The following is a 27,978-nucleotide window of genomic DNA, read 5'->3' as shown; positions in this document are numbered from 1 at the left end:
TCATCAAAACATCTTCTGATTAATTTAACAAATTCAAATTCACTGTTTTGTTCAAATATTTCCACTGTATTTTCATGAATTAATAAATGCATCAAAACAAAGGGAATAAAATGTATAGGGAAAGGTTCAAAATTGCACAGAACAATCAATGTAAATGCATGAAGGAAGATAGAAGTGCGTATGCCCTCAAATGATATCAAAGTAAAGTTGCGTACAAAAAAGTTAGGTACAAATGAGTGACTTATTTTGAGAAAAAAAATTATGGCAATGAGACTGTTAGGCTTTAATATTGTAAATATCAGCAAAATGAGATACGTGTACAACGAGCACAGCTACAGTATAACTGATTGGGGGATAATTCATAAGGGGGAGAAAAAAAATGTAATTAAAAAAAATATACAGAAAATCATTTTTAAAAAAATAATAATTTGGAAATGGATTTAACAAGTCAGAAGACTCCTAAGAACAGAACGCACTTGGCTTGGTTGGAAGTTGGTATTTACGCATTTTATAATACACACAAATGCAGTTACCTTTATATACATTACATATTTAAATGATACTGCAGAAAACCGGGGGGGATCTGAATCTGTCATTCAGTTTGATGTTGTTGACCTTTTTGTGGAAATACTAGCCTTGTTCCCAGATATGTTTGTGTTGTCTTGCCATCTCCAACTCAAGCCAAAGGCCATAGGACTTGGCAAGACAGCACAAACAGATAACGGACCAGGTTATGGAAATACTAACAAAACAACAAGAATAATATGAAGATGGATGAATGTAGATTTCTCTCTATACCATGCCAATGCTATCTTTGACAACATTGAACTCAACAGTGATCGGTTTGGAACCACGATGATGGAAAGGCATGATCTCTGTGACAACATCACACCTACAGAACGCTGGGCCAAGGGCTCGCACAACAAAGACTGCGTCCTAATTCTCCCGATTTAAACAATGGTGGAAACTCTCTCCAGCCAATGCTTACATCAATCCAATGCTTTTAGTGTGCAAGCCACATGCACACGTTGGGAGAAGGGTACAGAACTAGGACATAGCCTTAAAAGCTGAGGTTGGATATGTGCTGGTTAAAGAGTCTGTTAGGCTCATGTCATTCACTAAAAATCATCAGGATGTGTGAATGTCTTATCTGTCATGTTTTTAATTTCTTTCTTTTCTTTTTTTTACAGCAGTGCCAAAAGTGTTCCAGTATGGCTTGAAGAAGCAGTCAGTCCAGCTAATGAAAAGTCCAAAGTGTGCTTTGTTTTGCGTAGTCTCAATGCACTTTGTGTTTCCGCTTCTTGTGTTTTTTGTCCTTCTTCTTGCCAGCACACTTCACACAGAACCACTGCTGGTCCTCGGGAGGGGCCGAGACCATCCCAACACATGGCCTGAGGAGAGAAGGACAAAATCGGTGAGTGAGTGAAGAAAGGAGGGAAGTTGGAGGGATATAAAAGGGATAAATACATAGTAAAAGTCGATATCAGCTTTCCGCATAAGTATATTTTTTAGGTTCGACAACTAGTATCCTAGTTAATGTTCCTCACTTCTGCAGCAATAACTAGTCATATCAGCTGGACTGAACCACAGTAGATAAATGAATGAATGAAGCAAAGCCTTTCTTACCAATGGTACCAGTCATCGCAGTCATCACAGCCGATCATGGGACTGCCGTCATCAGGCTTGTTGCAACCAGGACAGATCCAGATCTGGTTCCCCAACTCATCACGAATCTACGGAAAGAAATTGTAAGCAACAAGGGACTCAGGACTAAAATAAGAATATACAGTTGAAGTCGGAAGTTTACATACACCTTAGCCAAATACATTTAAATTCGGTTTTTCACAATTCCAGATATTTAATCCTAGTAAATATTGCCTGTCTTAGGATCGCCACTTTATTTTAAGAATATGAAATGTCAAAATAATAGTGGAGAGAATTATTTATTTCAGATTTATTTCACATTCCCAGTAGGTCAGAAGTTTACATACGCTCAAATAGTATTTGGTAGCATTGCCTATAAATTGTTTAACTTGGGTCAAACGTTTCGGGTAGCCTTCCACAAGCTTCCCACAATAAGTTGGGTGAATCTTGGCCCATTCCTCCTGGTTTGTAGGCCTCCTTGCTCAAACACGCTTTCAGTTCTGCCCACAAATTTTCTATGGGATTGAGGTCAGGGCTTTGTGATGGCCACTCCAATACTTTGACTTTGTTGTCCTTAAGCCATTTGCCACAACTTTGGATGTATGCCTGGGGTCATTGTCCATATGGAAGACCCATTTGCGACCAAGCTTTAACTTCCTGACTGATATCTTGAGATGTTGCTTTAATATATCCACATCATTTCCCCTCCTCATGATGCCATCTATTTTGTGAAACGCACCAGTCCCTCCTGCAGCAAAGCACCCCCACAACATGATGCTGCCACCCCCGTGCTACACGGTTGAGATGGTGTTCTTCGGCTTGCAAGCCTTCTCCCTTTTCTTCCAAACATAATGATGGTCATTATGGCCAAAAAGTTATATTTTTGTTCCATCAGACCAGAGGACATTTCTCCAAAAAGTACGATCTTTGTCCCCATGTGCAGATGCAAACCGTAGTCTGGCTTTTTTATGGCGGTTTCGGAGCAGTGGCTTCTTCCTTGCTGAGCGGCCTTTCAGGTTATGTCGATATCGGACTCGTTTTACTGTGGATATATATACTTTTGTACCTGTTCCTCCAGCATCTTCACAAGGTCCTTTGCTGTTGTTCTGGTATTGATTTGCACTTTTCGCACCAAAGTACGTTCATCACTAGGAGACAGAACCCGTCTCCTTCCTGAGCGGTATGACGGCTGCGTGGTCCCATGGTGTTTATACTGGCATACTATTGTTTGTACAGATGAACGTGGTACCTTCAGGCATTTGGAAATGTATCCCAAGGATGAACTAGACTTGCGAAGGTCTACAATTTTTTTTCCTGAAGTCTTGGCTGATTTCTTTTGATTTTCCCATGATGTCAAGCAACGAGGCACTGAGTTTGAAGGTAGGCCTTGAAATACATCCACAGGTACATCTCCAATTCACTCAAATTATGTAAATTAGCCTATCAGAAGCTTCTAAAGCCATGACATCCTTTTCTGGAATTTTCCAAGCTGTTTAAAGGCACAGTCAACTTGTATGTAAACCTCTGACCCACTGGAATTGTGATACAGTAAATTATAAGTGAAATAATCTGTCTGTAAACAATTGTTGGAAAAATCCCTTGTGTCATGCACAAAGTGGATGTCCTAACCGTCTTGCCAAAACTATAGTTTGTTATTAACAAGAAATTTGTGGAGTGGTTGAAAAACAAGTTTTAATGACTCCAACCTAAGTGTAATGTAAACTTCCGACTTCAACTGTACATCACACATCCAGCCTAGTGTTGCACGGTATACCGAAACTTCGGTACTTTTTCGATGTTAGAACATGAAAAACGGTTTGGTAAAAAAAAAAAAAAGAAGAGATATTTTGGGAATTCTGTCAAATGTGTCTGTATCAGTGCAGCCAATGTCCCCTGAACACTTTACAATGCAAGAAAATACTGGTAGCTTCCAGATTTGTAGGCTAACTTTCCTTGCTAGCTTACAGCTGAAGCTAACATCAATTCACTACTCTAGTACTTTGTTTGTGATAATATGCAAACTATATTGCGAAAAATATACTGATTTTAAAGCTGATTGCAACTACTTTATTAATTCACTTAAAATCGTTCTCTCTCACGTGTCTCTCCCAAAGATGACCTATTGCCTCAGCGAACTGACTGTGTGTGAGTAGGGCTCCGACCACCGCCCCCCTCTTGCCTTGTGAATGAGTCATTACTGGTTAAAGTAAATGTCCAAATATGCAAATGTTGATGATCAGTACAATAATTTAAGTCCCGAATGGAAGTAAAACAGCGTGTTTGTAATCTTTAGCCCGATGATATCATCCAAAACATGCTCACTAACTCAATGCAACACACACTCCTATTGAATATGTATTCACCGGTGTTGTGACTCAGCCGAAGCTACATCTTGATTTACCCAGTTCATCAATAGAGATTTACCATTCAAATAAATTGTCATTATTTTGTTATGTAGTTAGATTGTTTTTACCAAAGTCACATTGATTGTATAATTCATTCATTAAAGCATACATGTCCGTCTCTGAACAATTTGACTTAAAAAATGTTAAATGTAATGATGTTGAACTTAAAAGATGCCCAGCAACTGAACAGAGCAATAGCTGAGTTTCTCTGTCTGGATCAAGGGCCATTCTGTGACTTTGGCTAATATGCCTGCTTTTTTTTGCCTTGGTATCGAGTATTGTGATACTAAACCTGGTATCGAAGTCAAAATTCTGGTGTCGTAACAACACTAGTCCAGCCATGCACTGCAGACATCATAGTAAAACTCCTTGTAGGCTATTCCCTGATGAATTTGCTATCACAAAAGGGGTCCCCGGCCCCAAAAAGTTTGAGAACCTGAGATAGAGGATAGGCATGACAGATACATCATTTTGTATATGGTTGAGGTAGAGGGTCTGACCGGGACTCACCACGTATGTTCTGACAGTTTCAGTGATCACACTGCGTACAGGCAGTTTGCTGGAGGACAGAATGGAGGCGGGGGAGAGCAACGAGGGTACAACTGGGGACAATAGTGGTGGAGGAGGTGGGGGCTGAAGGCGACTGCCAGGTCCTGATTTAGTGGCGGTGATCTTGGGTGCTGGCATCTTGGGTGGCGGCAGCGGTGGCTCGGAATTGGGAACTACCTTACTGATAACTCTGGAGATGGATATAAAGAGAAACAGAGGGGGGGGGGGGAATCAAACCAGAGCCTATGACACATTACTGCATTCAGATCAACAATACAGCTGCCTTGCAGCACAGAGCCAACAACATTTGTCAGGTACAGTGTTTCTATGTATGGTTTCATATGTGTCTGTGTTTTGTATGTGCTTGATGTAACTGTATGATGTGGACAAATTAGAGTGCAATAGGAAAGTACATTCCAGCCTTATTCTAAAATTGATTAAATTGTTTTCCCCCCTCATCAATCAGCACACAATACCCCATAAAGACAAAGCAAAAAAAGTTTTTTTTAAAGAAATGTTCGCAAATGTATTTTAAAAAAACAACAACAAATATCACATTTACATAAGTGTTCAGACCCTTTACTCAGTACTTTGTTGAAGCACCTTTGGCAGCAATTAGAGTCTCGAGTCTTCTTGGGTATTAAGCTACAAACTTGGCACACCTGTATTTGGGGAGTTTCTCCCAGTCTTCTCTGCAGATTCTCTCAAGTTCTGTCAAGTTGGATGGAGAGCATCGCTGCACAGCTATTTTCAAATCTCTCCATAGTTTCCATTGGGTTCAAGTTCTGGCTCTGTCTGGACCACTCAAGGACATTCAGAGACTTTTCCTGAAGTCACTCCTGCATTGTCTTGGCTGTGTGCTTAGGGTCGGTGTCCTGTTGGAAGGTGAACCTTCGCCCCAGTCAGAGGTCCTGAGTGCTCTGGAGCAGGTTTTCATCAAGGATCTCTCTGTACTTTGCTCTGTTTATCTTTCCCTCGAACCTGACTAATCACCCTGTGTCCCTGCTGCTGAAAAACATCCCAACAGCATGATGCTGCCACCACCATGCTTCACCGTAGGGATGGTATTGGTTCCCTCTAGACGTGACACTTGGCATTCAGGCTAACAACTTCAATCTTGGTTTCCTCAGACCAGATAATATTGCTTCTCATGGTCAGAGTCCTTTAGATGCCTTTTGGCAAACTCCAGGCGGGTTGTCATGTGCCTTTTATCTTGGAGTGGCTTCAGTCTGGTCACTCTACCATAAAGGCCTGATTGGTAGAGTGCTGCAGAGATGGTTGTCCTTCTGCAAGATTCTCCCATCACCACAGAGGAACTCTGGAGCTCTGTCAAAGTGACCATCGGGTTTTTGGTCACCTCCCTGACCAAGGCCCTTCTCCCCCGATTGCTCAGTTTGGCTGGCTCTAGGAAGAGTCTTGGTGGTTCCAAACTTCTTCCAATTAAGGCTGATGGAGGCCACTGTGTTCTTGGGGAGCTTCAATGCTGCCGACATTTTTTGGTCCCCATCCCCAGATCTGTGCCTCGACACAATCGTGTCTCGGAGCTCTACAGACAATTTCATCGATCTCATGGCTTGGTTTTTGCTCCGACATGCACGGTCAACATTGGGACCTTATATAGACAGGTGTGAGTGAGCCTTTCCAAATCATGTCCAATCAATTGAATTTACCACAGCTCGACTCCAACTTGTAGAAACATCTCAAGGATGATCAATGGAAACAGGATACACCTGAACTCAATTTCAGGTCTCATAGCAAAAGGGTCTGAATACTTACGTAAATAAGGTATCTCTTATTTAATCCATTTTAGAATAAGGATGTAATGTAACAAAATGTGGAAAAAGTGAAGGGGTCTGAAAACTTTCCGAATGCTCTGTAAGTTAAATGAAGGGACATATATATGGACAGAAAGTTTAATTGAATTGAGAAACATACATTTTGTCCTGGCCAGCCCCAACCCTTAGGGTAAGCCTGGGGATGACTGGTGATGGGACAGCAACTGGAGTCTCCACCCTCACCTGTGACAGAAGAAAGGAGAGCAACCAGTTAGTCACTGTTACAAACGCTACACTATAAATCAATACTGGAAAAACACAGCTTACCTTTTCCAGCCTAATCCTCTCTTTTTCCTTTTCTTTCTCCTTCTCCCGTTTTTCCTTGTCTTTCTCCTTCTCTTTCCTCTTCTCCTCTTTCTCCCTCTCCTTCTCCTTGGACTTTTCCCTCTCCTTTTCCTTCTCCTTGTCTTTATCTTTCTTCTTCTTCTTCTCCTTCTTGTCTTTCTTCTTGTCCTTCTCCTTGCTCTTCACATCCTTTTCCTGGAGGATAGGCGGAAGAGGCGGCAGCATGGAGGGGATGCGGAGACACGTCGATGGGCTGAACAGGGCAGGCATGTCACCCAAACCGAACGGGGTGAGGGAGGATATCTTCTGCCGGTCCTTACCCTTGTCCCGCTTGTCTTTGCCCTTCTTGCTCTTCTCCTTGTCCTTTTTTTTGTCTTTGTGTTTGTCCTTCTCCTTCTTACCACTGCCATCCCCTCCATCTCGCGACTTGATCTTGATCATGGAGCCCTCTGGTCCGCCGAACCCTGGCCTCTGACCCAGGAAGTGTTCCCTGAGGTCATCGTCCTTGTTACCGAAGTCCTTCCACGGCATCTTGGCCTCCTTGGAGAAAGAATCTTTGCTCTTATCCCTGTTCTTATCCTTGTTCTTCTCTTTCATCTTCCCCTTGTCCTTATCCCTCTCTTTATCTTTTGGCTTCTCTCCTTTCTCCTTCTTCTTCATCTTTGTCTTCAGCTCCTTCTTGAGTTTCTTCTTGATGTCAGCCGAGGAGACAAGCTTGTTCTTCTCCTCGTACATCTTGAGGAGGGGCTCAGGGGTCGGGGGCGAGGCGGATGCTGAGGACAGGTATGATTCGCCTTGGGGGTGTCCCGCATTGGGACCTCCCTGGTTTACTTTACGTAGGACCTCATTGATGGAGTCGTCCATGGTCCAGTTCCCGGGGCCACCGTCTGCATTGAGTTGAAGCGGCGTAGAAGTGTCTTTACCCAGGCTGTTGGCACCTAGTGAGAGCTTAGGCGTTCCGCCTGGCTCCATGATAGTAAGCCTCCGTGGAGAGGAGAAGCCATCATTCTCCGACTCGGAGCCTGATGAGAAGGCAAACGGATCAGGCTCTCGCTCAGCGCATGCCCTGGCAATCACAGCGTCGATAGAATCATCAATATCAGCGTTGTCGCCGCCAGGTTCGCAGAGTTTATCAGAGACGAAACCCGCCAGCTCGCATTCCTCCAGGCTTTGCCGCACGTGGATGTTTTCCTTCCCCATCCTCTCGCTGAGGGCCGACAAGGGAAGTCTCTGTAGGGCCAGGGCCTGAGCCTCTGCTTTTCCCTGGGAGTGAGAACCAGACTTGACTCCAGAACCCATCTTGGGGCTTTTGGGACTTTTAGGGCTCTTGGTCCGACCCGGGGACTTTTTCCGCTCCTTGGAAGATTTGGGAGAGCGGATGGGGCTGCCTGACATAGCCCCACCAGCATTGACCCCTTTTGGGGACTTAGTCCGTGGCCTACCAGGGGATGAGCCTTTTGGCCCTTTGCGGCCTTGACCGCCATGAGACTTATGATCAGAGTGTCTCCCTGGGGTCACCGGCTGGGGTCTGAACAATGTCGGAGGCCCAGGTGTCTCTGGGGACAGAGACATTGAACCCATGCTGTCGTGGGAATGGGAGGCCATCATGCCTGGAGGGACACGCTGAGGGTTGAGGGAGGTGAGGGGCTCCCTGGGCTCCATGCTCCAGTCGGGGCTGAAGCCGGGGTGCATGCGAGGCCTCTTGGAGGTGGGCATCATACCCATGGCGGCGTCGGGGCTGTCCAAGTGTCTCTTCACAGGGTGGTTCTCATCGTTCACCACCTCGTCGTCATCCATGTCCTCGTCTGTATCGTCCAGCGGGACCTGCATGGCCTCAGCAGAGGTACCCATGTCAGCTAGGGCTTCTTCCTCCTCCTCTTCTATAGATGGGAGAAGAGAGAGAGGGAGAGAGGATGAGACACAGCAATGAGAAGCAGAGGGAGAGTGAGAGAGAAAGTCAAAGGTTCATCACTGTCATTCAATCAATCTCACCCTCTGATTAGTATTGTATTAAAGGACAAAGAAAAGAAAAAAAGCATGGATTATCTCTCCATCGTAACCCCATTAACACACAAATGCACGCACACGTGTCTCACGTAGGGCTGTTGCGGTGAACATATTACCGCTACTCCAGCAGTCATGAGTCATAACCGCAGTCAAACGGTCACGGTAATCTCCTCTTAGGCACTCTGGACATGCATTCAGTACCCAACTCGTTAACAACTGACAGGTGCTAATGGCCTGGTACTCAGCGGTCTATTGTCCCTCTAAACCACTCCGACATCAAAGCAAATGCAATTGAAAATCCCATCAAACACTCATCATAACAGTATCATGCTTTTAAAATTGACCTCACTGTGATGATCAATTTGAAGAAAGAAGTTAAACAACAGGTTGAAACTGAGTGGAAAACATGGTCGTCATGGATGTTGTTTTAAAGCCTAACACAACTAAATGGGCAATGCTTTCTAAGATTAAATCAAAACACTATAAGCATACAGTGCCTTCAGAAAGTATTCATACCCCTTGACATTCCAAATTGTGTTGTGTTACAGCCTGAATTTACACACTATACCCCATAATGACAAAGTGAAAACCTGTTTTTAGAAACTTTTGTAAATGTATTCAAAATGAATACTGAAATACCCCTGAGTCAATACGTTAAGGAATCACCTTTGGCAGTGATTACAGTTGCGAGTCTTTCTGGGCAAGTCTCTATGGGCTTTGCACAATTGGATTGAACAATATGTGCCCATTATTCTTTTCAAAATTCTTCAAGCTCTGTCAAATAGAATATTACTATTCTGTACTTCCTTCTTTTCACTCTGTCAATTATGTTAGTATTAAGGTGTTACGACAATGTTGTTGATCCATCCTCAGTTTTCTCCTATCACATTCAATAAACTCTGAAACTGTTTAAAGTCACCATTGGCCCCATGGTGAAATCCCTGAGTGGTAACTGAGTTAGGAAGGACGCCTGTATCTTTGTAGTGACTGGGTGTTTTGATAAACCATCCAAAGTGTAATTAATAACTCCACCATGTTCAAAGGGATATTCAGTTTTTTTTTAAATATATATTTTTAAACCGATCTACCAATAGGTGCCCTTCTTTTCCCCTGGTCTTTGTGGTTGAATCTGTGTTTGAAATTCACTGCTAGACTGACGGACCTTACAGATGTATGTGTGGGGTACAGAGATGCGGTAGTCATTCAAAAATCATGTTAAACACTATTATTGCACACCGATTGAGTCCATGCAACTTATGTGACTTTTTAACTTTCTTGTTCAGGGGCAGATTGACATATTTTTACCTTGTCAGTTCGGGGATTCGATCTTGCAACCTTTCGGTTACTAGTCCAACGCTCTAACCACTAGGCTAACTGCTGCCCCAAAAGTAGATGTAGATTAATGTAGATGCATTTGTCAGGGTGGCTTTTAAACATTTATAAACATTCAGAAAAACATAATTCCACTTTGACATTATGGGGTATTGTGTGTAGGCCTGTGGGAAACAAAAGTCAATTTAATCAATTTATTATTATTTAAAAATTATTTTTACAAACAAAATGTGGAAAAAGTGTGTGAATACTTTCTGAAGGCACTGTATTAGAGCTTATGCATAGGCCTATATGAGCCCAAGCCAGAAAAAAACCTATAATTAAAATAATGATTATGCCTTTATAGCCTAATACGCATGGCAGAATAAAAAAAAATATATATATATATTTTTAAACGATTTAAGAGGTCTTTGATACATAATTGGTCTAGCCTATACTCCAAAATTAAACTAATTCTAGTACTGGACTGTATTATGCATACTGGATGGGCTGGTTACCTTATGCTACGCTCCAAACTTTCTATCCATGAGACTGGGAGAGAACATATAAGGTCTAGGTGATGCTGTTGGCTCATTGATTGTGCAGGGCGGCTTCGAGTTAGCCTACAATTATAGTGCATTTGTATTTGATTTTGAATAGCCTAGTAATAAAGGCATTTTTTATATTTTCATAATTAATGGGCTGACATTACCTTTGGCAATAGAATACCTCACCACTGTACGTTTCCATCTCCGCCTCTCTCTCCTTCATTTCTTTCTCGAGTGTGCGCAGAGAGAGAGGCTGTCAACAGTTTAAAGCAATATGTTTCATTGTGAAAACACTGCTATCAACGTTCCAGAACAGATTTCACTTGGTTTCCCAAATTAAGCACTGGGTAGCTGCAGGAACACTGTTGGCGAGTCTATGGCACACAGAGTTTTGGCGGAATATAACCTGTCGCACAGCAAGAGGCTGCATGCTCCTCAAACAGTGGTTGATACATGTAGTGAAATAGGCTAAGCATATAACATACATTCTGTTCTTCTGAAATACATTTTCTTCATATCATGATTCTTTAGACCTGCCTAAATGAAATAATGTATTTATTTATTTATTGTGATGATGCATATTAAACTAATGTATTAGACTTTAAATGTAGATGTTCCAAAGGCGAGCATCAGCAGCTTGTATGTGTGGAGGCCTGTAGATGTTAATGGCCTTATGTTAATTGACGGTCAATTACCGCGAGGCCGACAGTCATTTACATGGCAATAACCGGCTGAGGAAGTTTCATGACCATCACAGCCCTAGTCTCACACACACAGTTCCTTCAGACACAATTAATATAGTTAAAGTCCTCACCTTCTTGCAAAGAGACCAAGGGTGGCATATAATCTGGAATGTATTCCCTCCTCTCCTCGGTATCCCCCCGTACCCCCACTCCAGGCTGAGGGAACTGCAGCATGTTATTTTTGCTGAGGGGGAAGAGAGGTGTCTGCTGGGAGAACCCCACAGGCTCCAGGTTATGGACATAGTCCTCCAGCTCAGACAGGCTCACACCCAGCAGTCTGAAGGCCTGGCCCACATCCTCCAGTACTGGGTCTGTTCGCCCATCTAGGACGAGAGGAAAAGTGCATGCATGAGACGTGATCAACTCTTTATGTTTCCTTCCCCTTCTATGAATGCAGTACTATAGATGGGTTAGCTGATAGCGTAAAAAAAGATATGCACGCTTCAATGGGGCAGAAGTCTGTGTTATTGTGGTTCTGGATGGCCAAATAGTTGGCAACAATGACTAGAAGCTTCTATGTGGGGGATCGTAGGTGGCTTGTTTCAGTTAGTTTTATCTTGTTCTTGATACCATGTTTTGTTTTGAGGTGTCAAATTAGCAAGCTAGAAAACCAACAGCTGTAAGTACATATTTGAGAGACAAGTGCTCATGACATTATGCAAATTTACATAAACATTGGAGACGAAATTAAGTTGACATGTTGTCAACAATCTAAGCCAACACGGTCTGTTTTGCCCCATAGTTGTGCATGGGTCGGTTGTTGCTAAACAACCAACCCGTCTTCAGTATACACACTACAACAAACTAACTGAGTGAAGTCTTTTACACCATTGCATGACGTAAGAGATTTTCAAAAATCAGACAGAAGTTGTTTTTTAGACCATCAATTATGCCTTCAGCAAATCATTGATTAAATTCAACCCGGGAAATACAGCGGCATTTACAGCTAACGTTACCTAGTCTTTTTTTAAACCCATTTCTAAACAAGATACCACACTGTTTTCATTGGAACTACAGTATGTTAGAACACTCCCCCATGTTGACATCTGAGCTAGCTAGTTAGCACACACCACAGTATGACCCGTTTCAAATTGAGAAACAAACATGGTCATAAGCGACTAAATGTATATCATGACTGTAGTTAGCTAAACATTAAATACATGTAATGCTTGGGAAATTACTTTTGCAAACCAACCTAGTCATTGTTTACATGACTAAGAGTTAGGCTAACTTTACTGTACATGTCTCTGACATTAGCACTAGGCCTTGATTGGAGGAGGCGCTAGTCACAGAGCGTGGAATAAACAACGCGACCCAATACCTAGACAGATGAATTTAATTTACAGTGGACATGTCTGAAACACAGTACTTACATAGCTCCGAGTATCGATGACAACCCCTGGCTAACTGCTGGATATATCTGTGAAGAACATCGGAGAGCAGGTCGCAGGCTGTGAGCTGCACTGCATCCCAGCCCAGCGCTTGGCAGATCTGCGCCACCGACACACGCAGCAGCGAGCGAGCATAGCTCTCGCACATCTTGCTGACTTTAATAACGGTCCTAGTTTATTCAATCCCGGCTATAAAACATGCTCCCGGTCTTCATGATGCATGAAAGACGTGCAGGTTGTGAACAAAACGCTCGATGAGGGATACTTCTGACATCTATTCGAGTATATATGTTGGCGCTCTTGCCAGAGCCGCCATCTTGTTTCCACCGATAAAAAACCCATCCCAGAAAACGTCGATTAGACATGCGCAAAAACATCCGCCAACCCACAGAGAAGGGTACGTTCACGGGTATCATTACCTGCGCTGTGCAGCCGAACAACTTCTTAAACTATCAAACAGCCGTTCCATTTCCACTAACAAAAATTATATATTTAGGGATAAAGTACAGAAGGACACTCAGTATGGATGAAGAATACGATGTTATTGTTCTCGGGACCGGCCTAACGGTGAGAACTGACAAAAGCAATATAGTACAACCGTCCAACAATGGTCACAGCTACTAACCTAGATGTGTAGGCTAATCTGTAGGCTAATGTCATGGCCAACAAGCTGCTAACTCACGTTAGTGCTAAATTAGCTTGCTTGCTCGTTTGTTAGATCTCAAATTTCAGATTTTGTTTCTCAGGAAATCGGTGTCTACTGTGATTCTCATTAGTGTTATCCGAGTGGTGATACTTTCCCCGCTCAGGAACAAGGGACAACTCCCATACAACAGTATTTCCAGTTATTTTCCCTTTAGTAAAATGGAGCTAATTAGCTATGCTAAGTAGTTACTGTATCAGTCAGCTAGTTGTGTTGTTAGCTCGCTGGGCTTAAATTTGTCTTTACTGTGTTGTTTAAATTGTTTACACATTTAAAACATAAATTACAATTTTTACATATCTTTTTGTGTAGCTACCGAGCTATCTGACTTATATTTTTCTTCCATAGGAATGCATTCTGTCTGGCATTATGTCAGTGAAGGGGAAGAAGGTGCTTCATATGGACAGGAACTCTTACTATGGAGCAGAGAGTGCGTCCATCACGCCACTGGAAGATGTAAGCAAAGACACACAAGATGAATATGACCCTTTTCATACTATAATGCCGAACCATACTTAGCTCACTGGGATATTTTCTTTACACATATTCCCTTCCAGCAACTATGGTGGATCCTTAACTAGGCCAGCCCAGTAATTGGTTTAACTTGGCTCAGTAGTGTCAAAAGGGTTTTAGATTATTAACCTTAGGTTCCACAGCCCCCACTGTGTGGTGCTATCACACAGATATATGTTATATTATGTATGCTATCACTCACATCTCGGTGTTATATCAATACTTCGTGGCACGTCCTGAGTTTCAGATACTCAAAATCTGACAGCTTTATGTTTTATTGTTAAATAAACTAAGTCATTAATGAAATTGATGAAGTAATAATACAAAGTTTAATCATTTCTGTTTGTCTTCTTCTTGTCCCCCTCCAGTTGTACAAGCGCTTCAGTCTTCCAGGCAAACCTCCAGAGTCCATGGGAAGAGGTCGGGACTGGAGCGTGGACCTCATCCCAAAGTTTCTGATGGCCAATGGTAGGAAAGCAATGTGGGGTCTATTCAATTCACTAGGATCCCAAACGGAATGAAACTGTGAGGAACCAACGTGCATTTGTCCAATAGAAACGTTTGTTTTCGTTGCAAAACATTTTACATTTGGAGTAAAGGGCTTCTGTTGCAAAATGTTTTGTAACTGTTTGCTACGGTCATCGTCTAATGAATACACCCATGGTATTCCAGATATAATCCTCATTGATGGTTTGTGTTTATTAGCCACGACACAGAAGAAAGGGGACTGTACAGAAAGGGACTACTTGGACTTGTCCAAGAAGACGTTTTCATTTTCTTTTGCAAAATGTTATAAAATGATTTCTGCCGCATGCCCTAATGAATACAACCCACGTAAACTACTTTTTATGAATGTTATCAAAGGCCTCTCCCTCAGCAGCTTCTTTCGTCTTGGTATACATCAGGATTGTTTTGACATGTTTTCCATTGCATCCCTTAACAAACGTTACCTATTTTTTTCCCTTCTATACCCAGGTCAGCTTGTGCGAATGTTGCTGATCACTCAGGTGACCCGTTACCTGGACTTCAAGGTAATCGAGGGCAGCTATGTCTACAAGAAGGGAGCGATCTACAAAGTGCCGGTTACTGAGACCGAGGCACTGGCCTCCAGTGAGTATATCAATGGGATTTTCATTTGCCTATTTCTATAATATAGGCTATGCCAGATGCTTTTATCCAAAGTGACTTACAGTACAGTGAGTGCATACATTTTTTTGTCAAGTTAAGAAAAAAAGATTTGTGTCACTCCTAGGGCCGTTGAGGTGCAGTATTATCGCCAAACCAGCAGTCGAAGATCACGAAGTCAGTCAAATTGCATGTGACTGTTTAGTCATGGTAATTTGGCTTCTCCAATTAGGCTACTCAGCACTCTATTGTCCCTCTAATCACTCTGACATCAATGCAAATCTAATCAAACACTTAATGACAGCCCATGAGCTCATGTTGCACAATACTTTTGACAGGCTATGCGATACAGGATATGCAATAGCCTCTATTAAAAAGAGGATCAAATCAAATGTATTTATATAGCCCTTCGTACATCAGCTGATATCTCAAAGTGCTGTACAGAAACCCAGCCTAAAACCCCAAACAGCAAGCAATGCAGGTGTAGAAGCACGGTGGCTAGGAAAAACTCCCTAGAAAGGCCAAAACCTAGGAAGAAACCTAGAGAGGAATCAGGCTATGTGGGGTGGCCAGTCCTCTTCTGGCTGTGCCGGGTGGAGATTATAACAGAACATGGCCAAGATGTTCAAATGTTCATAAATGACCAGCATGGTCGAATAATAATAATAAGGCAGAACAGTTGAAACTGGAGCAGCAGCACGGCCAGGTGGACTGGGGACAGCAAGGAGTCATCATGTCAGGTAGTCCTGGGGCATGGTCATAGGGCTCAGGTCCTCCGAGAGAGAGAGAAAGAAAGAGAGAAGGAGAGAATTAGAGAACGCACACTTAGATTCACACAGGACACCGATTAGGACAGGAGAAGTACTCCAGATATAACAAACTGACCCTAGCCCCCCGACACATAAACTACTGCAGCATAAATACTGGAGGCTGAGACAGGAGGGGTCAGGAGACACTGTGGCCCCATCAGCTTTCTATATTTATTTATCAACTTTCCAAATAAACTCCGCACAAAAAGAAACGTCCCTTTTTCAGGACCATGTCTTTAAAAGATAATTTGTAAAAATCCAAATAACTTCACAGATCTTCATTTTAAAGGGCTTAAACACAAGGCTTGTTCAATGAACCATAAACAATTAATGAACATGCACCTGTGGAATGGTCGTTAAGACACTAACAGACGGTAGGCAATTAAGGTCACAGTTATGACAACTTAGGACACCAAAGAGGCCTTTCTACTGACTCTGAAAAACACCATAAGAAAGATGCCCAGGGTCCCTGCTCATCTGCGTGAACGTGCCTTAGGCATGCTGCAAGGAGGCATGAGGACTGCAGATGTGGCCAGGGCACACACAGTGAATAATTCTAATCATTGAAATGCTAATCCTTTGCACATGAACGGCCGCTCATTCGAGAATAATTGCAATGTATATATTTACTCCCATATGTCGTTGTTGTCTCTCCGTTGAAAACACTCAATCGTCCTGTAGAGTTCATCAGAGTCTCTGCTTAACTTTCCCAGAAATACCAATGTCTTTCATGGTTGTAGGTGTTTAGAATGGATACTTCAGAGTACCATTCGGTAATGTTCTCATAGAATAGATGCTTCGTCGGTTGTCGGTATTCTCAATCTGGATTTATGTCATTTCTAGCTGCAGAATAGTAATTATGTGTCTAAGATTTTGCTTTTATTCTGTAGTGATCAATAGTCTCAGTTTAACCATTTCCAGCCGTGTAACAAAACTACAGCTGTATGGTCTCCGTGGCCTATAGAATTGTAGCCATTCCAACTTGGGGACGATGTCCTGGCGTTTTCTGACTTCTTAACCATCCGAGACATCCGGCTTACCGTGGGTCTCTTTGGCATTAAAATGTAAATTTCGTCATGGGTGGTTTTATATTCTGGAGTAGAAAAGGGTGGTTGACACCAACATAATTTCTATGCTCACATGGGCGTGGCCGCTGACTAGTTAATCTTTATATGAAAATCCTTACTCTCGTTTAGAAGGTTAACATCGCATTACATCTTTTCACAAATAGTTTCATGTTTAATCACATACTTTTCACAATATTTAGATGTAAACCTGACAGCTGGGAAATGTACACTTTAACACAGTGGTTCTCAACTGGTTTTGCCTGGGGACCCAAAATTGACAATGACAATTTAGTCGTGATGCAATATTATGGACTGTTGTATTGCAGCTATATTTTAACGTTGTATTGCAGCTGCCATCTTGGGCAGGCTTCACTTGCAAAATAGACTGTCTCAATGGGCTACTATTATGGTATTAAAGAAAGTCATTACACAGCCATATTAACTGAGAAAACATTTATTGTCAATTCAAGAGAATAAGCCATTTAAGGCAACCAGTTCAAGAGTGGGTGTAATAAATTATTAGATTCAGAACATGCCATCGAAACCAGTCCAATAATGTTAATGAACAGTAACGCATACCAGTGTTTTAAAATAGAAAAACGACAATCATTAGGATTTCGTAATCAGCAATTACCATATGAATAGCTTCACAACCTTGAAAAGGTGTACATTTTTAACCAGTTCAATGAAATGTATATATGAATGTCAGAATGAATTAACAGTAATAATGAACATACTGAACAATAACTAATTGACCTGTTTATTTAGTGTGTGTGTGTGTGTGTGTGTGGCCCATCAGTGGGAAAACTGGGGGTGATTCTTCAGTTTGATAAGTTTATTCATGTCTGGGCTGATGTTTGACAGGGCATCTCGGAGGTCATGCTGGCTGTCCAGTTTGTTTCTGCTTTTAGTTTTCAACTGCCATAGCAGAGAAGCCACTTTCAGAGATAGGTAGTGCTAAACGGTAACATGATTCTGATTGCGTGACAGACGAGAGCAGCATACTCTCCCACTACGCTGCACCAGAACTGTGGCAGTGTCATTTCCGGAATGTGCATGCTCAGTCCACGATCAAATGACCGCTCCACCAGCTGATCCTCTTCTTTGCTTAGCAACATGACACTTCCCATCTCCACTCAAAAGGTGTCTTGTCTCCTGTTCTCATCCAGGAAGTAGTCACAAAACTTTCCCTTCAGCTTGACAAGATGCTGTTTAACAGTTTTTTTCAGTCTGTTGCTGTGTGCTTTGTTGATCAGATTCTGAATCTTGAAATCATCATTGGGAAACATGTCAATCCTCCCGTTTAGAAATATTTGCCCAAAAGGTAAGCTTCATCTTGAAGGCATCCACTTTGTCCCTCTGTTCAAATCGATTGTGCCTCATCCCTTGCTTTGTCACAGTGGGCGAATTCAGATAACCAATATCTCCCCCCAAGTTGCGAATCACTGCTTTAAGAGATACAGTTGTGTGTTTCCTGTCCTTCATGAGATCACCAAATGAAACACACTCGACATGACTGTCCCTTAAGTGTCCACGGATCATTCCCACATTCTCAAAAGTAGAAATATTGTTTAGTTCTCCCATTTTGTGGATTAGGGGTTTTGAACTAAGAGAATCTCTTTGTTCTGGTAGACTCTCCCCCTTAATTCTGCATGGCAGTTTCTACCAGGTATTTATGACCTGTCGTAAAGTCATAAAAATGTAGAGGGGGGGTGATTCTCCCCTGAGGGCACATCATGATAATAGTTTATCAACATTAAGCTAAATGGTATCTTTTGCTTCAAGCTCATTGCTTAAAACAATGTATTTATTTTTTTATGTTAGTGGTTGTATTCATTTTGGATCTATCGCATCCCACAACTATCCCAGACTATGTTTGGAATATTTATTTCTCGCACAATAGAATAGGTTAACTTTTTTGTACTATGGTGGATAGTATATTGACGTAGGCTAGTGCTTTTGCTGTTCGTTAGGCCAACTCATCTTGTTGGCTGATGAAAAATAAATCTGGACAATTCATCCAATCTCTTCAATATGTGCCACGGAATTGGATAAGTACGCACGCAGTTTAGTCCTCAATGTGTCTGTCTTCACTTGTAGCCTGTGAGAAAGACCCGATCACGTGACTGAGAGCCATGTGAGTGAGAGGTGCTTCGGCACGTTGTGGGGAGAAGGGAATTATAATTATTATATTCAGCCCAAGGGCGTAATGGCCACTGGCTGCATAAAACAAAGCAGAGCTCATGCCTTTCATGCAACTTTTTCCAAATCATCATTAGAGTCGCATTATGCAGCTTTAGAATGTATTAAAACTTATAGCCCAACATTTCTATCGCAACTTAAGTTACATAAATAACTCTAAATTAAGCATATGAAATGAACTGTTTCTTTGTTAACCGTTAAACACAGAATAGCCACATGTGCGCACTCCCTCATTGTTTGGAGAAAATATCCTTTCTATTTTATTCAGAAATGTTCAATTGTATTCTTCATACTATAAAGTAATTATACGGAATTCTAAGAAAATCTTGCTTGGTAAATGAACTAGTAGCCCACGGCCATATGGCATAGCCAGATCAGGGCCTAACATGAGGACAACTCAGTATGCTATTCTGTTCTTCTGAAATACACTACATTTTCTTTAGACCTGTCTAAAATTAAATAATGTATTTATTGTGATGGTGTAGGCTATATTACATGGATTTATCAGACTTTTTAAAATGTAGATGTTCCAAAGGTCTGCATCAGTGGTTTGTAGGCTTTGCGTGGAAGACAGGACATGCTAGATGTGTTTATGTTAATTAACGGTCAATTACTGTGAGACCGGCAGGTAAATCAAGTATTCTATTAACTTATGCTATACAGTGTACAAAACATACAAATATTTAAGTGCCTTTTGAACGGGGTATGATATTAAGTGCCAGGCACACCGGTTTGAGTATGTCGAACTGCAATGCTGCTGGGTTTTTCACGCTCAACATTTTCCTGTGTGTATCAAGAGTGCTCCACCACCCAAAGGACATCCAGCCAACTTGACACAACTGTGGGAAACATTGGAGTCAAAATGGGCCAGCATCCCTGTGGAACGCTTTCGACACCTTGTAGAGTCCATTCCCCGACAAATTGAGACTGTTCTGAGGGCAAAAGTGGGGGGTGCAATTCAATATTAGGAAGGTGTCCTTATTGTTTTTTACACTGTGTATACCACTTAGCAGAAGCTTTTATCCAAAGTGACTTAAGGTGAGTGAGTGCAGGAATTTAAGCCACAAATGAACCCACAACCTTTCAACTGAGCCACACAGGACCACATTCTCAGTCTTATTTCAAAAGGTTATTCTTTTTCTGTCTCATTGACTTTTTTGCACCCGCTCAGGTTTGATGGGGATTTTCGAGAAGAGACGTTTCAGGAACTTCTTGATCTTCGTTGCCAACTATGATGTGAACGATCCCAAAACCATGGAGGGTGTCGACCCCAACAAGGCGACAATGCGTGACCTGTACAAGAAGTTCAGCCTGGGCCAGGATGTGATGGACTTCACTGGCCACGCCCTTGCGCTCTACAGGACAGACGAGTAAGTGGCTGTATCCGAAATGGCACCCTATTCACAATATATAGGGCACAAATGTTTTACCAGGGCCCATAGGGGTCTAGTAAAAAGTAGTGCACTGAATAGGGTGGCCTTTTCAGACACAGACTATCAACTTTAATATATATTTGTATGTTTCTTGCTGTTCTATTTATCATTTTATTTATTGTGAATGCCCATATATGGTAGTAAGTCACATGAAAGATTTGTAGGCACCAATCAATAGCCAAGATAGTCAGCTTTCCGCAGACACACAGCTTTTGCAGATAGGGATGAATTGAATAAAACAAATCTAATAGGGTCCCCAAATATGGGGACTTTACATTTTAAAGTGTAAAATTTTAAATATTTAGAAGCATTTAGGATGGCTTATTCATGAACGTTATAACGAAGTGTTATCTCTTTGTTTGATCTCAGCTACCTGGACCAGCCCTGCATCGACACCATCAACAGGATTAAGCTCTACAGTGAGTCTCTGGCCAGATACGGCAAGAGTCCTTACCTCTACCCTCTCTACGGCCTGGGGGAGCTGCCACAAGGCTTTGCTAGGTAAGATTCACTTTACCTCCTCCCTGCCATTATCATTTGTCCATCTTAAGCCTTTTGGTTGATGAACCCAAGGTTTAATTCCTGCAGGGATCACATACTCGCACCGAAAATGTTCTACACTCACTGCACCATGACTCTAAAAGCGTCTGCTCAGCAGTAATCATATGAACACAGCCCATGCTCCGCTATTCACCAGTGTCTTTGAATTGATCTCTCTTCCTCTAGGTTGAGTGCTATCTATGGTGGGACCTACATGCTGAACAAGCCCATAGAGGAGATTGTTATGGAGAATGGAAAGGTAGTGGGGGTCAAGTCAGAGGGAGAGGTGAGATTTTGTCAAATGTGTATATATACACTGCTCAAAAAAATAAAGGGAACACTTAAACAACACAATGTAACTCCAAGTCAATCACACTTCTGTGAAATCAAACTGTCCACTTAGGAAGCAACACTGATTGACAATAAATGTCACATGCTGTTGTGCAAATGAAATAGACAACAGGTGGAAATTATAGGCAATTAGCAAGACACCCCCAATAAAGGAGTGGTTCTGCAGGTGGGGACCACAGACCACTTCTCAGTTCCTATGCTTCCTGGCTGATGTTTTGGTCACTTTTGAATGCTGGCGGTGCTTTCACTCTAGTGGTAGCATGAGACGGAGTCTACAACCCACACAAGTGGCTCAGGTAGTGCAGCTCATGCAGGATGGCACATCAATGCGAGATGTGGCAAGAAGGTTTGCTGTGTCTGTCAGCGTAGTGTCCAGAGCATGGAGGTGCTACCAGGAGACAGGCCAGTACATCAGGCAACGTGGAGGAGGCCGTAGAAGGGCAACAACCCAACCGCAGGACCGCTACCTCCGCCTCTGTGCAAGGAGCAGCACTGCCAGAGCCCTGCAAAATGACCTCCAGCAGGCCACAAATGTGCATGTGTCTGCTCAAACGGTCAGAAACAGACTCCATGAGGGTGGTATGAGGGCCCGACGTCCACAGGTGGGGGTTGTGCTTACAGCCCAACACCGTGCAGGACGTTTGGCATTTGCCAGAAAACACCAAGATTGGCAAATTCGCCACTGGCGCAATGTGCTCTTCACAGATGAAAGCAGGTTCACACTGAGCACATGACAGAGTCTGGAGACGCCATGGAGAACGTTCTGCTGCCTGCAACATCCTCCAGCATGACCGGTTTGGCGGTGGGTCAGTCATGGTGTGGGGTGGCATTTCTTTGGGGGGGCCGCACAGCCCTCCATGTGCTCGCCAGAGGTAGCCTGACTGCCATTTTAGGTACCGAGATGAGATTCTCAGACCCCTTGTGAGACCATATGCTGGTGCGGTCGGCCCTGGGTTCCTCCTAATGCAAGACAATGCTAGACCTCATGTGGCTGGAGTGTGTCAGCAGTTCCTGCAAGAGGAATGTTTTCAATAAGAATATTTCATACATTCAGATCTAGGATGTGTTATTTTAGTGTTCCCTTTATTTTTTTGAGCAGTGTATATAAAATATTGTTTGATATTAGTTCTTAATGGCGATTCAATTAGGGTGGTGTCTACAACCAACGGATTTTGAATGTTTCCAGGTGGAAGTTGGCTAACCCTATGCCTTACCCAAAACGTAAACCCGTACTCTAACCCATCCTATCCTAACCTTAACTATAACCCTAACCACTACCATCTCTCCTTCCCTCTCTAGATAGCCCGCTGTAAGCAGCTGATCTGTGACCCCAGCTACATCATGGACAGAGTCAGCAAGGTCGGCCAAGTGGTCCGTATCATCTGTGTCATGAGCCACCCCATCAAGAACACCGGCGATGTCAACTCCTGTCAGATCATCATTCCTCAGATCCAGGTCAACAGGAAACATGGTGAGATTCCTGGATACCTAGCCTACATAAATACTTAATAATACATTCGTAACCATACATACCACATTCATAAGCAGTAGATAAGCGTTTCATAAATCCTTGTGTTGAAATAAAGTTGTCACTGAAATATGTTGTGACTTTTTGAATGGTATTGACTGTGTTCATTAGGCACCAAATATAATTTAAAAAATGGGGAGGGACCTGGAAAAATATGCACATTTTCAGTTTCAAAACATTTTACTAGTTTTTATCCTACTGAACACCACCTAGTAGAGCTTAGTGAATGATATGTCACTGATATGTTGTGTTTTCATTTTAGACATCTACGTGTGTATGATCTCCTCGGCCCACAACGTGGCAGCGCAGGGCAAGTACATTGCCATCGCCAGCAGCGTAGTGGAGACCAATGACCCAGAGAAGGAGCTCAAACCGGCCCTGGATCTATTGGAGCCCATTGAACAGAAGTAGGCCTTTGATTCTGTGATACTATACAGAGCATTCAGAAAGTTTTCAGACCCCTTCCCCTTTTCCACATTTTGTTACGTTACAGCCTTATTCTAAAATTGAATAAATAACAACATTTCCTCGTTAATCTACACAATACCCCATAATGACAAAGCGAAAACAGGTTCAGACGTTTATTCAAAATAAAAAACAGAAGTACCTTATTTACTTAAGTATTCAGACCCTTTGCTATGAGACTTGAAATTGAGCTCATCCTTGAGATGTTTCTACAACTTGATTGGAGTCCGCCTGTGGTAAATTCAATTGATTGGACATGATTTGGAAAGGCACACACCTTTCTATTTAAGGTCCCACAGTTGACAGTGCATGTCAGAGCAAAAATCAAACCATGAGGTTGAGGGAATTGTCGTAGAGCTCCGAGACAGATCTGGGGAAGGGTACCAAAAAAGGTACAGCATTGAAGGTCCCCAGGAACACCGTGGGCTCCATTCTTAAATGGAAGAAGTTTGGAACCACCAAGACTCTTCCTAAAGTGGCCGCACGGCCAAACTGAGCAATCGGGGGAGAAGGGCCTTGGTCAGGGAGGTGACCAAGAACCTGATGGTCACTTTGACAGAGCCCCAGAGTTCCTCTGTGGAGATGGGAGAACCTTCCAGACGAACAACCATCTCTGCAGCACTCCACCAATCAGGCCTTTATGGTAGAATGGCCAAAGGGAAGCCACTCCTCAGTAAAAGGTACATGACAGCCTGCTTGGAGCAGGCACCTAAAGGACTTCCAGACCATGAGAAACAAGATTCTCTGGTCTGATGAAACCTAGATAGAACTTTTTGGTCTGGAGGAAAGCTGGCATCATCCCTACGGTGAAGCATGGTGGTGGCAGTATCATGCTGTGGGGATGTTCTTCAGTAGCAGGGACTGGGAGAATAGTCGGGGTCGAGGGAAAGATGAATGGAGCAAAGTACAGAGAGATCCTTGATGAAAACCTGTTCCAGGGCACTCAGAACCTCAGATTGGGGCTAATGTTTCCAACAGGACAACAACCTTAAGGACAACAACCCCACTTTCCAACAGGACAACAACCCTAAGCACACAGCCAAGACGGCGCAGGAGTGGCTTCGGGACAAGTCTCTGAATGTCCTTGAGCGGCCCAGCCAGAGCCCGGACTTGAACCCGCGAACATCTCTTGAGAGACCCTAAAATGGCTGTGCAGCGATGCTCCCCATCCAACCTGACAGAGCTTGAGAGGATCTGCAAAGAAGAATGGTAGAAACTCCCCAAATACAAGTGTGCCATGCTTGTAGCGTCATACCCAAGAAGACTCGAGGCTGTAATCACTGCCAAAGTACTGCGTAAAGGGTCTGAATTGTTATGATTTAAAAAAAAATGTAAGTCCATTTTTTTTATACATTAGCAAAAATGCCCATGTCATTATGGGGTATTGTGTGTAGATTAAGGGGGAAAAAAACTGTTTTCATGAATTTTAGAATAAGGCTGTAACATAACAAAATGTGGAATAAGTCAAGGGGGTCCGAATACTTTACAAATGCACTGTGGTATGTTAGGGCTCACATCACTGGAATTCAATGCTGTAATATTATTTTCACATGACTGAGGTGTAATGCACTTGGTTGATTCCAAATTCATGTTTCCTTACCCTGTTGAAAACTTCTCTCCTCAGGTTTGTGAGCATCAGTGATCAGTATGCACCAACTGACATGGGAAAAGACAGCCAGGTAAGTGCATATTTCCTAATCCTCTTGTTGTGCTGCACTTTGAAATCAACAGGAGGCGCAAACATTTTCTGAACACTAACCATGTTTCCATCCAGTTTTTATACAAGTAAAGTCATATTTAAAAAAAATAAAAATAATGATAGCTGTAATGGAAACAGGAATTTTTGGTGTAATTTTATAAATGCCGACAGATAATTTGTTCATTCGACATGGTGGGATCGTTTTGTGCCTGAAATGGCGGTGGTATCGACTTTATGTGAAAATATTGATATAAAAACCAGCATATCACTTGACCTTGATATGGTGTGTGGTCCTCCCACTACGACTTTGGAAACCATGCAGTTATAAATTATAATGAATTTCCCAGGGTGGTGAAAGTGCAGGGTGATAAGTTTGATGCTGCTTTCCAATAAAAATCGAGGGTCTTATTCTGGTGACGTTATGATTGATGCTTGACTGCCGTTTGACAAATAAAAATCTTCTCACTCTTATCCATAATAATCAAATAATGTAGACTAGCAAACCCACACAGCCTACCCGCACTACAGTATCTGCAAGGTATTGGCTCGAGCGCAGGTGCCAAGACCAGGAGTAGGCACATTTTGCTTTATAACGCACATTTCCTTTAGGTAGAGTTGAAAATGTGATGGAAACGCATTGAACTTTAGATTTGTATTTGCTACATGAACATTTTAAGTGAAAAAATACATTGTGTGCACTGATTTTTATCGGCTACACGTCCATTTGGTGAAAACATAGCACTGGTGGGAAAATTCAGATATTTTCTTTGTATATTTTAGAATATTCGTATGAAAATCTGTCGCCAATTGGATGGAAACCTAGCTATAGCCTATTCAGTCATAGGCCTGTAGACATGATTTGTATACATTGGTTTAGACTTGTTTTTCTTTTTTTCCCCCTCTTTCCCTTCTATGCATCTGGGATATCTGCAGATATTTATCTCCCGTACGTATGATGCAACAACCCACTTCGAGACCACCTGTGACGACATCAAGGACATTTACAAGCGCGTGATGGGCACGGAGTTTGACTTTGCCGAGATGGAGCGCACGAAGAATGACATCTTTGGAGACGCAGGTGATCAGTGATAGTGTCAGCATCATGTTAGTGTCCAGACAGCTCCAAATCTTAACAAACTGGTTTATAATCCAAATGCATTGTTGGAATCTGTATCTATGACCCTTTAAAACAATGGAATTATGTTTGTAGAAAAAAAAATAAAGAAAAGTGTTTACTGGCATGCGGACAATTTTGGGTGGCTGCGTTTTATAATGAATTTGACAGTTGGTTAAGAACATGCAATGATCACATTGTGTACCATCATGAACGTTTCTTCAAATTCTGACATGTGAATGTCGCCAAAGAGTTTTATTCAGGGGTTTATACGTAGTCTATAATTGTGATATAAATTGTATTTTTACATAAGGTAATATTCTGTGTTAAAGTGAAATAAATAAATATTTGATCTGTAATAGAGAAACAAACCATGGTCACTCTTTTTCTGTGTGTGTATGTAAAAAAGGATGGGGAACATTTAGTCAATTTCTTTATCGCAAAGGTGCAATAAATGTATTTACAAACATACAAATAAATACACTAACACATAGCTCTGCATTGAAGCAGATGTCATCGTTAATCTATACAGAACCTACCTGTCATAGAAAATTATTAAGAATAAATAAATCTACACAATTTGATTTACACTAAGGAACCAAAAAAAAAAAAGACTAAAACAGCAATACACAAAGCCTTGCTATAAACATAACTTACTGAGAATTATTTGTATTCTTACACCACAATGATTTAGATCAGTGTGTCTAACTCCCAATGACCCCCTAAAAAGCAGATTTTGGAGTGAAGGGGCATCCCCTTCTGAGTCTGGTTCTTCGCGAGGTTACAACGTTTCCCTCGCCACGGTTCTTCTGCTTGCTTGTTGGAGTCTGGGTCAGGTTAATTTAAATCACTTTGTGACAGCTGTTGATAATGTACACTGAATTTCTGTCTGTAATAAATCCTTTTTGTGGGGAAAAACAAATTCTCATTGGCTGGGCCTGGCTTCCAAGCGGGTGGGCCTATGCCCTCTCAGGCCCACCCATGGCTGCACCCCTGCCCAGTCATGTGAAATCCATAGATTAGGGCCTAATTTATTTCATTACATGAACTCTAACCGAGTAAAATCTTTGAAATTGTTGCATGTTACATTTTATATTTTTGTTCAGTATAAAAAGGGCTTTATAAATCAAATTTGATTGATTGTACTGAAGACTTCTGTCAGGCTTCCCTGTCAGTTTAAGAAATAGTGCAAGTGTCACTCTGAGAAATCAGCAAGAAGGAGTTAATATTCATTGTGAATATCCCATGTTTTGCAAACGCTTTGTCTGCCGTTGTGTCTGCAAAATAAAGAAATAATTGTCAAACTAGCATTCTTGCGACTAAGAATCCCTATATATTACAAAAATTGAAATGATTTCAATGTTAAAGGTCCTACTAATTACCCCCAATCAACCCCAAAATACTATACATTTAGCTGATCTTAACGAATGCAGTATAGGGGAAAAGTCTGATCTCTCACCAGTTATAAATACAGGTAGACGAGCTGATACGTTCTGGACCTGCAGGCGGACTAGACAGTGGAGGTAGTTGGGTCGTGTCCTTGAAATGACGTCACATTCATGGTAGGGTAAGACCTCCACCATTCCAGCCTCCTGGCAGTTGTCCATGAAGCTTTTTTTACCCTGTGCCTCAGCACTAGACCTGTAGAGGGAGGAATGATCAGTTCTGGCAGTTAAGTTTGAATCTTAGTTTCCTTGAATTACAAAAATGG

The 27,978-nt window shown here is 42.2% G+C and overlaps 3 protein-coding genes across 4 annotated transcripts in view; 1 reads left to right on the top strand and 2 right to left on the bottom strand.

Moving 5' to 3' along the window:
• Positions 1–45: 45 nt before the first annotated feature.
• LOC110524927 (transcription initiation factor TFIID subunit 3) lies at positions 46–13,108 on the bottom strand. Its single transcript, XM_021604891.3, has 7 exons — positions 12,701–13,108; positions 11,399–11,650; positions 6,701–8,598; positions 6,534–6,616; positions 4,560–4,788; positions 1,627–1,733; positions 46–1,391 (listed from the first exon to the last, which is right to left on the bottom strand). The coding sequence occupies exons 1-7, from the start codon at positions 12,864–12,866 to the stop codon at positions 1,277–1,279; spliced, it is 2,850 nt and encodes a 949-aa protein (XP_021460566.3). The 5' UTR covers positions 12,867–13,108; the 3' UTR covers positions 46–1,276.
• On the top strand, positions 13,082–26,638 carry LOC110524937 (rab GDP dissociation inhibitor beta). Its single transcript, XM_021604901.3, has 11 exons — positions 13,082–13,285; positions 13,770–13,877; positions 14,303–14,402; positions 14,910–15,044; positions 20,309–20,507; positions 20,940–21,071; positions 21,297–21,396; positions 22,761–22,932; positions 23,252–23,396; positions 25,079–25,133; positions 26,087–26,638. Exons 1-11 carry the CDS (start codon positions 13,082–13,084, stop codon positions 26,240–26,242), a joined length of 1,506 nt encoding a protein of 501 aa, XP_021460576.2. The 3' UTR covers positions 26,243–26,638.
• A 49-nt stretch (positions 26,639–26,687) lies between these two features.
• The window catches only part of tasor2 (transcription activation suppressor family member 2), a 39,610-nt gene continuing 38,319 nt past the window's right edge, over positions 26,688–27,978 (bottom strand). For both annotated transcript variants that reach the window (XM_036979954.2, XM_036979965.2), the window contains exons 21-22: positions 27,727–27,908; positions 26,688–27,544 (exon numbers count right to left, since the gene is read on the bottom strand). In XM_036979954.2, coding sequence (XP_036835849.2) covers positions 27,444–27,544; positions 27,727–27,908 — 283 coding nt within the window. In that variant the 3' untranslated portion in view covers positions 26,688–27,443. The remainder of the gene's footprint in view (positions 27,545–27,726; positions 27,909–27,978) is intronic.

This window comes from Oncorhynchus mykiss, chromosome 1 (assembly GCF_057628025.1).
Source record: "Oncorhynchus mykiss isolate SJ-2025 chromosome 1, ASM5762802v1, whole genome shotgun sequence".
Classification (NCBI taxonomy): Eukaryota; Metazoa; Chordata; class Actinopteri; order Salmoniformes; family Salmonidae; genus Oncorhynchus; species Oncorhynchus mykiss.
Note: the sequence above shows the minus strand (reverse complement) of the source record. Positions and strands in the feature narration are given on the sequence as shown.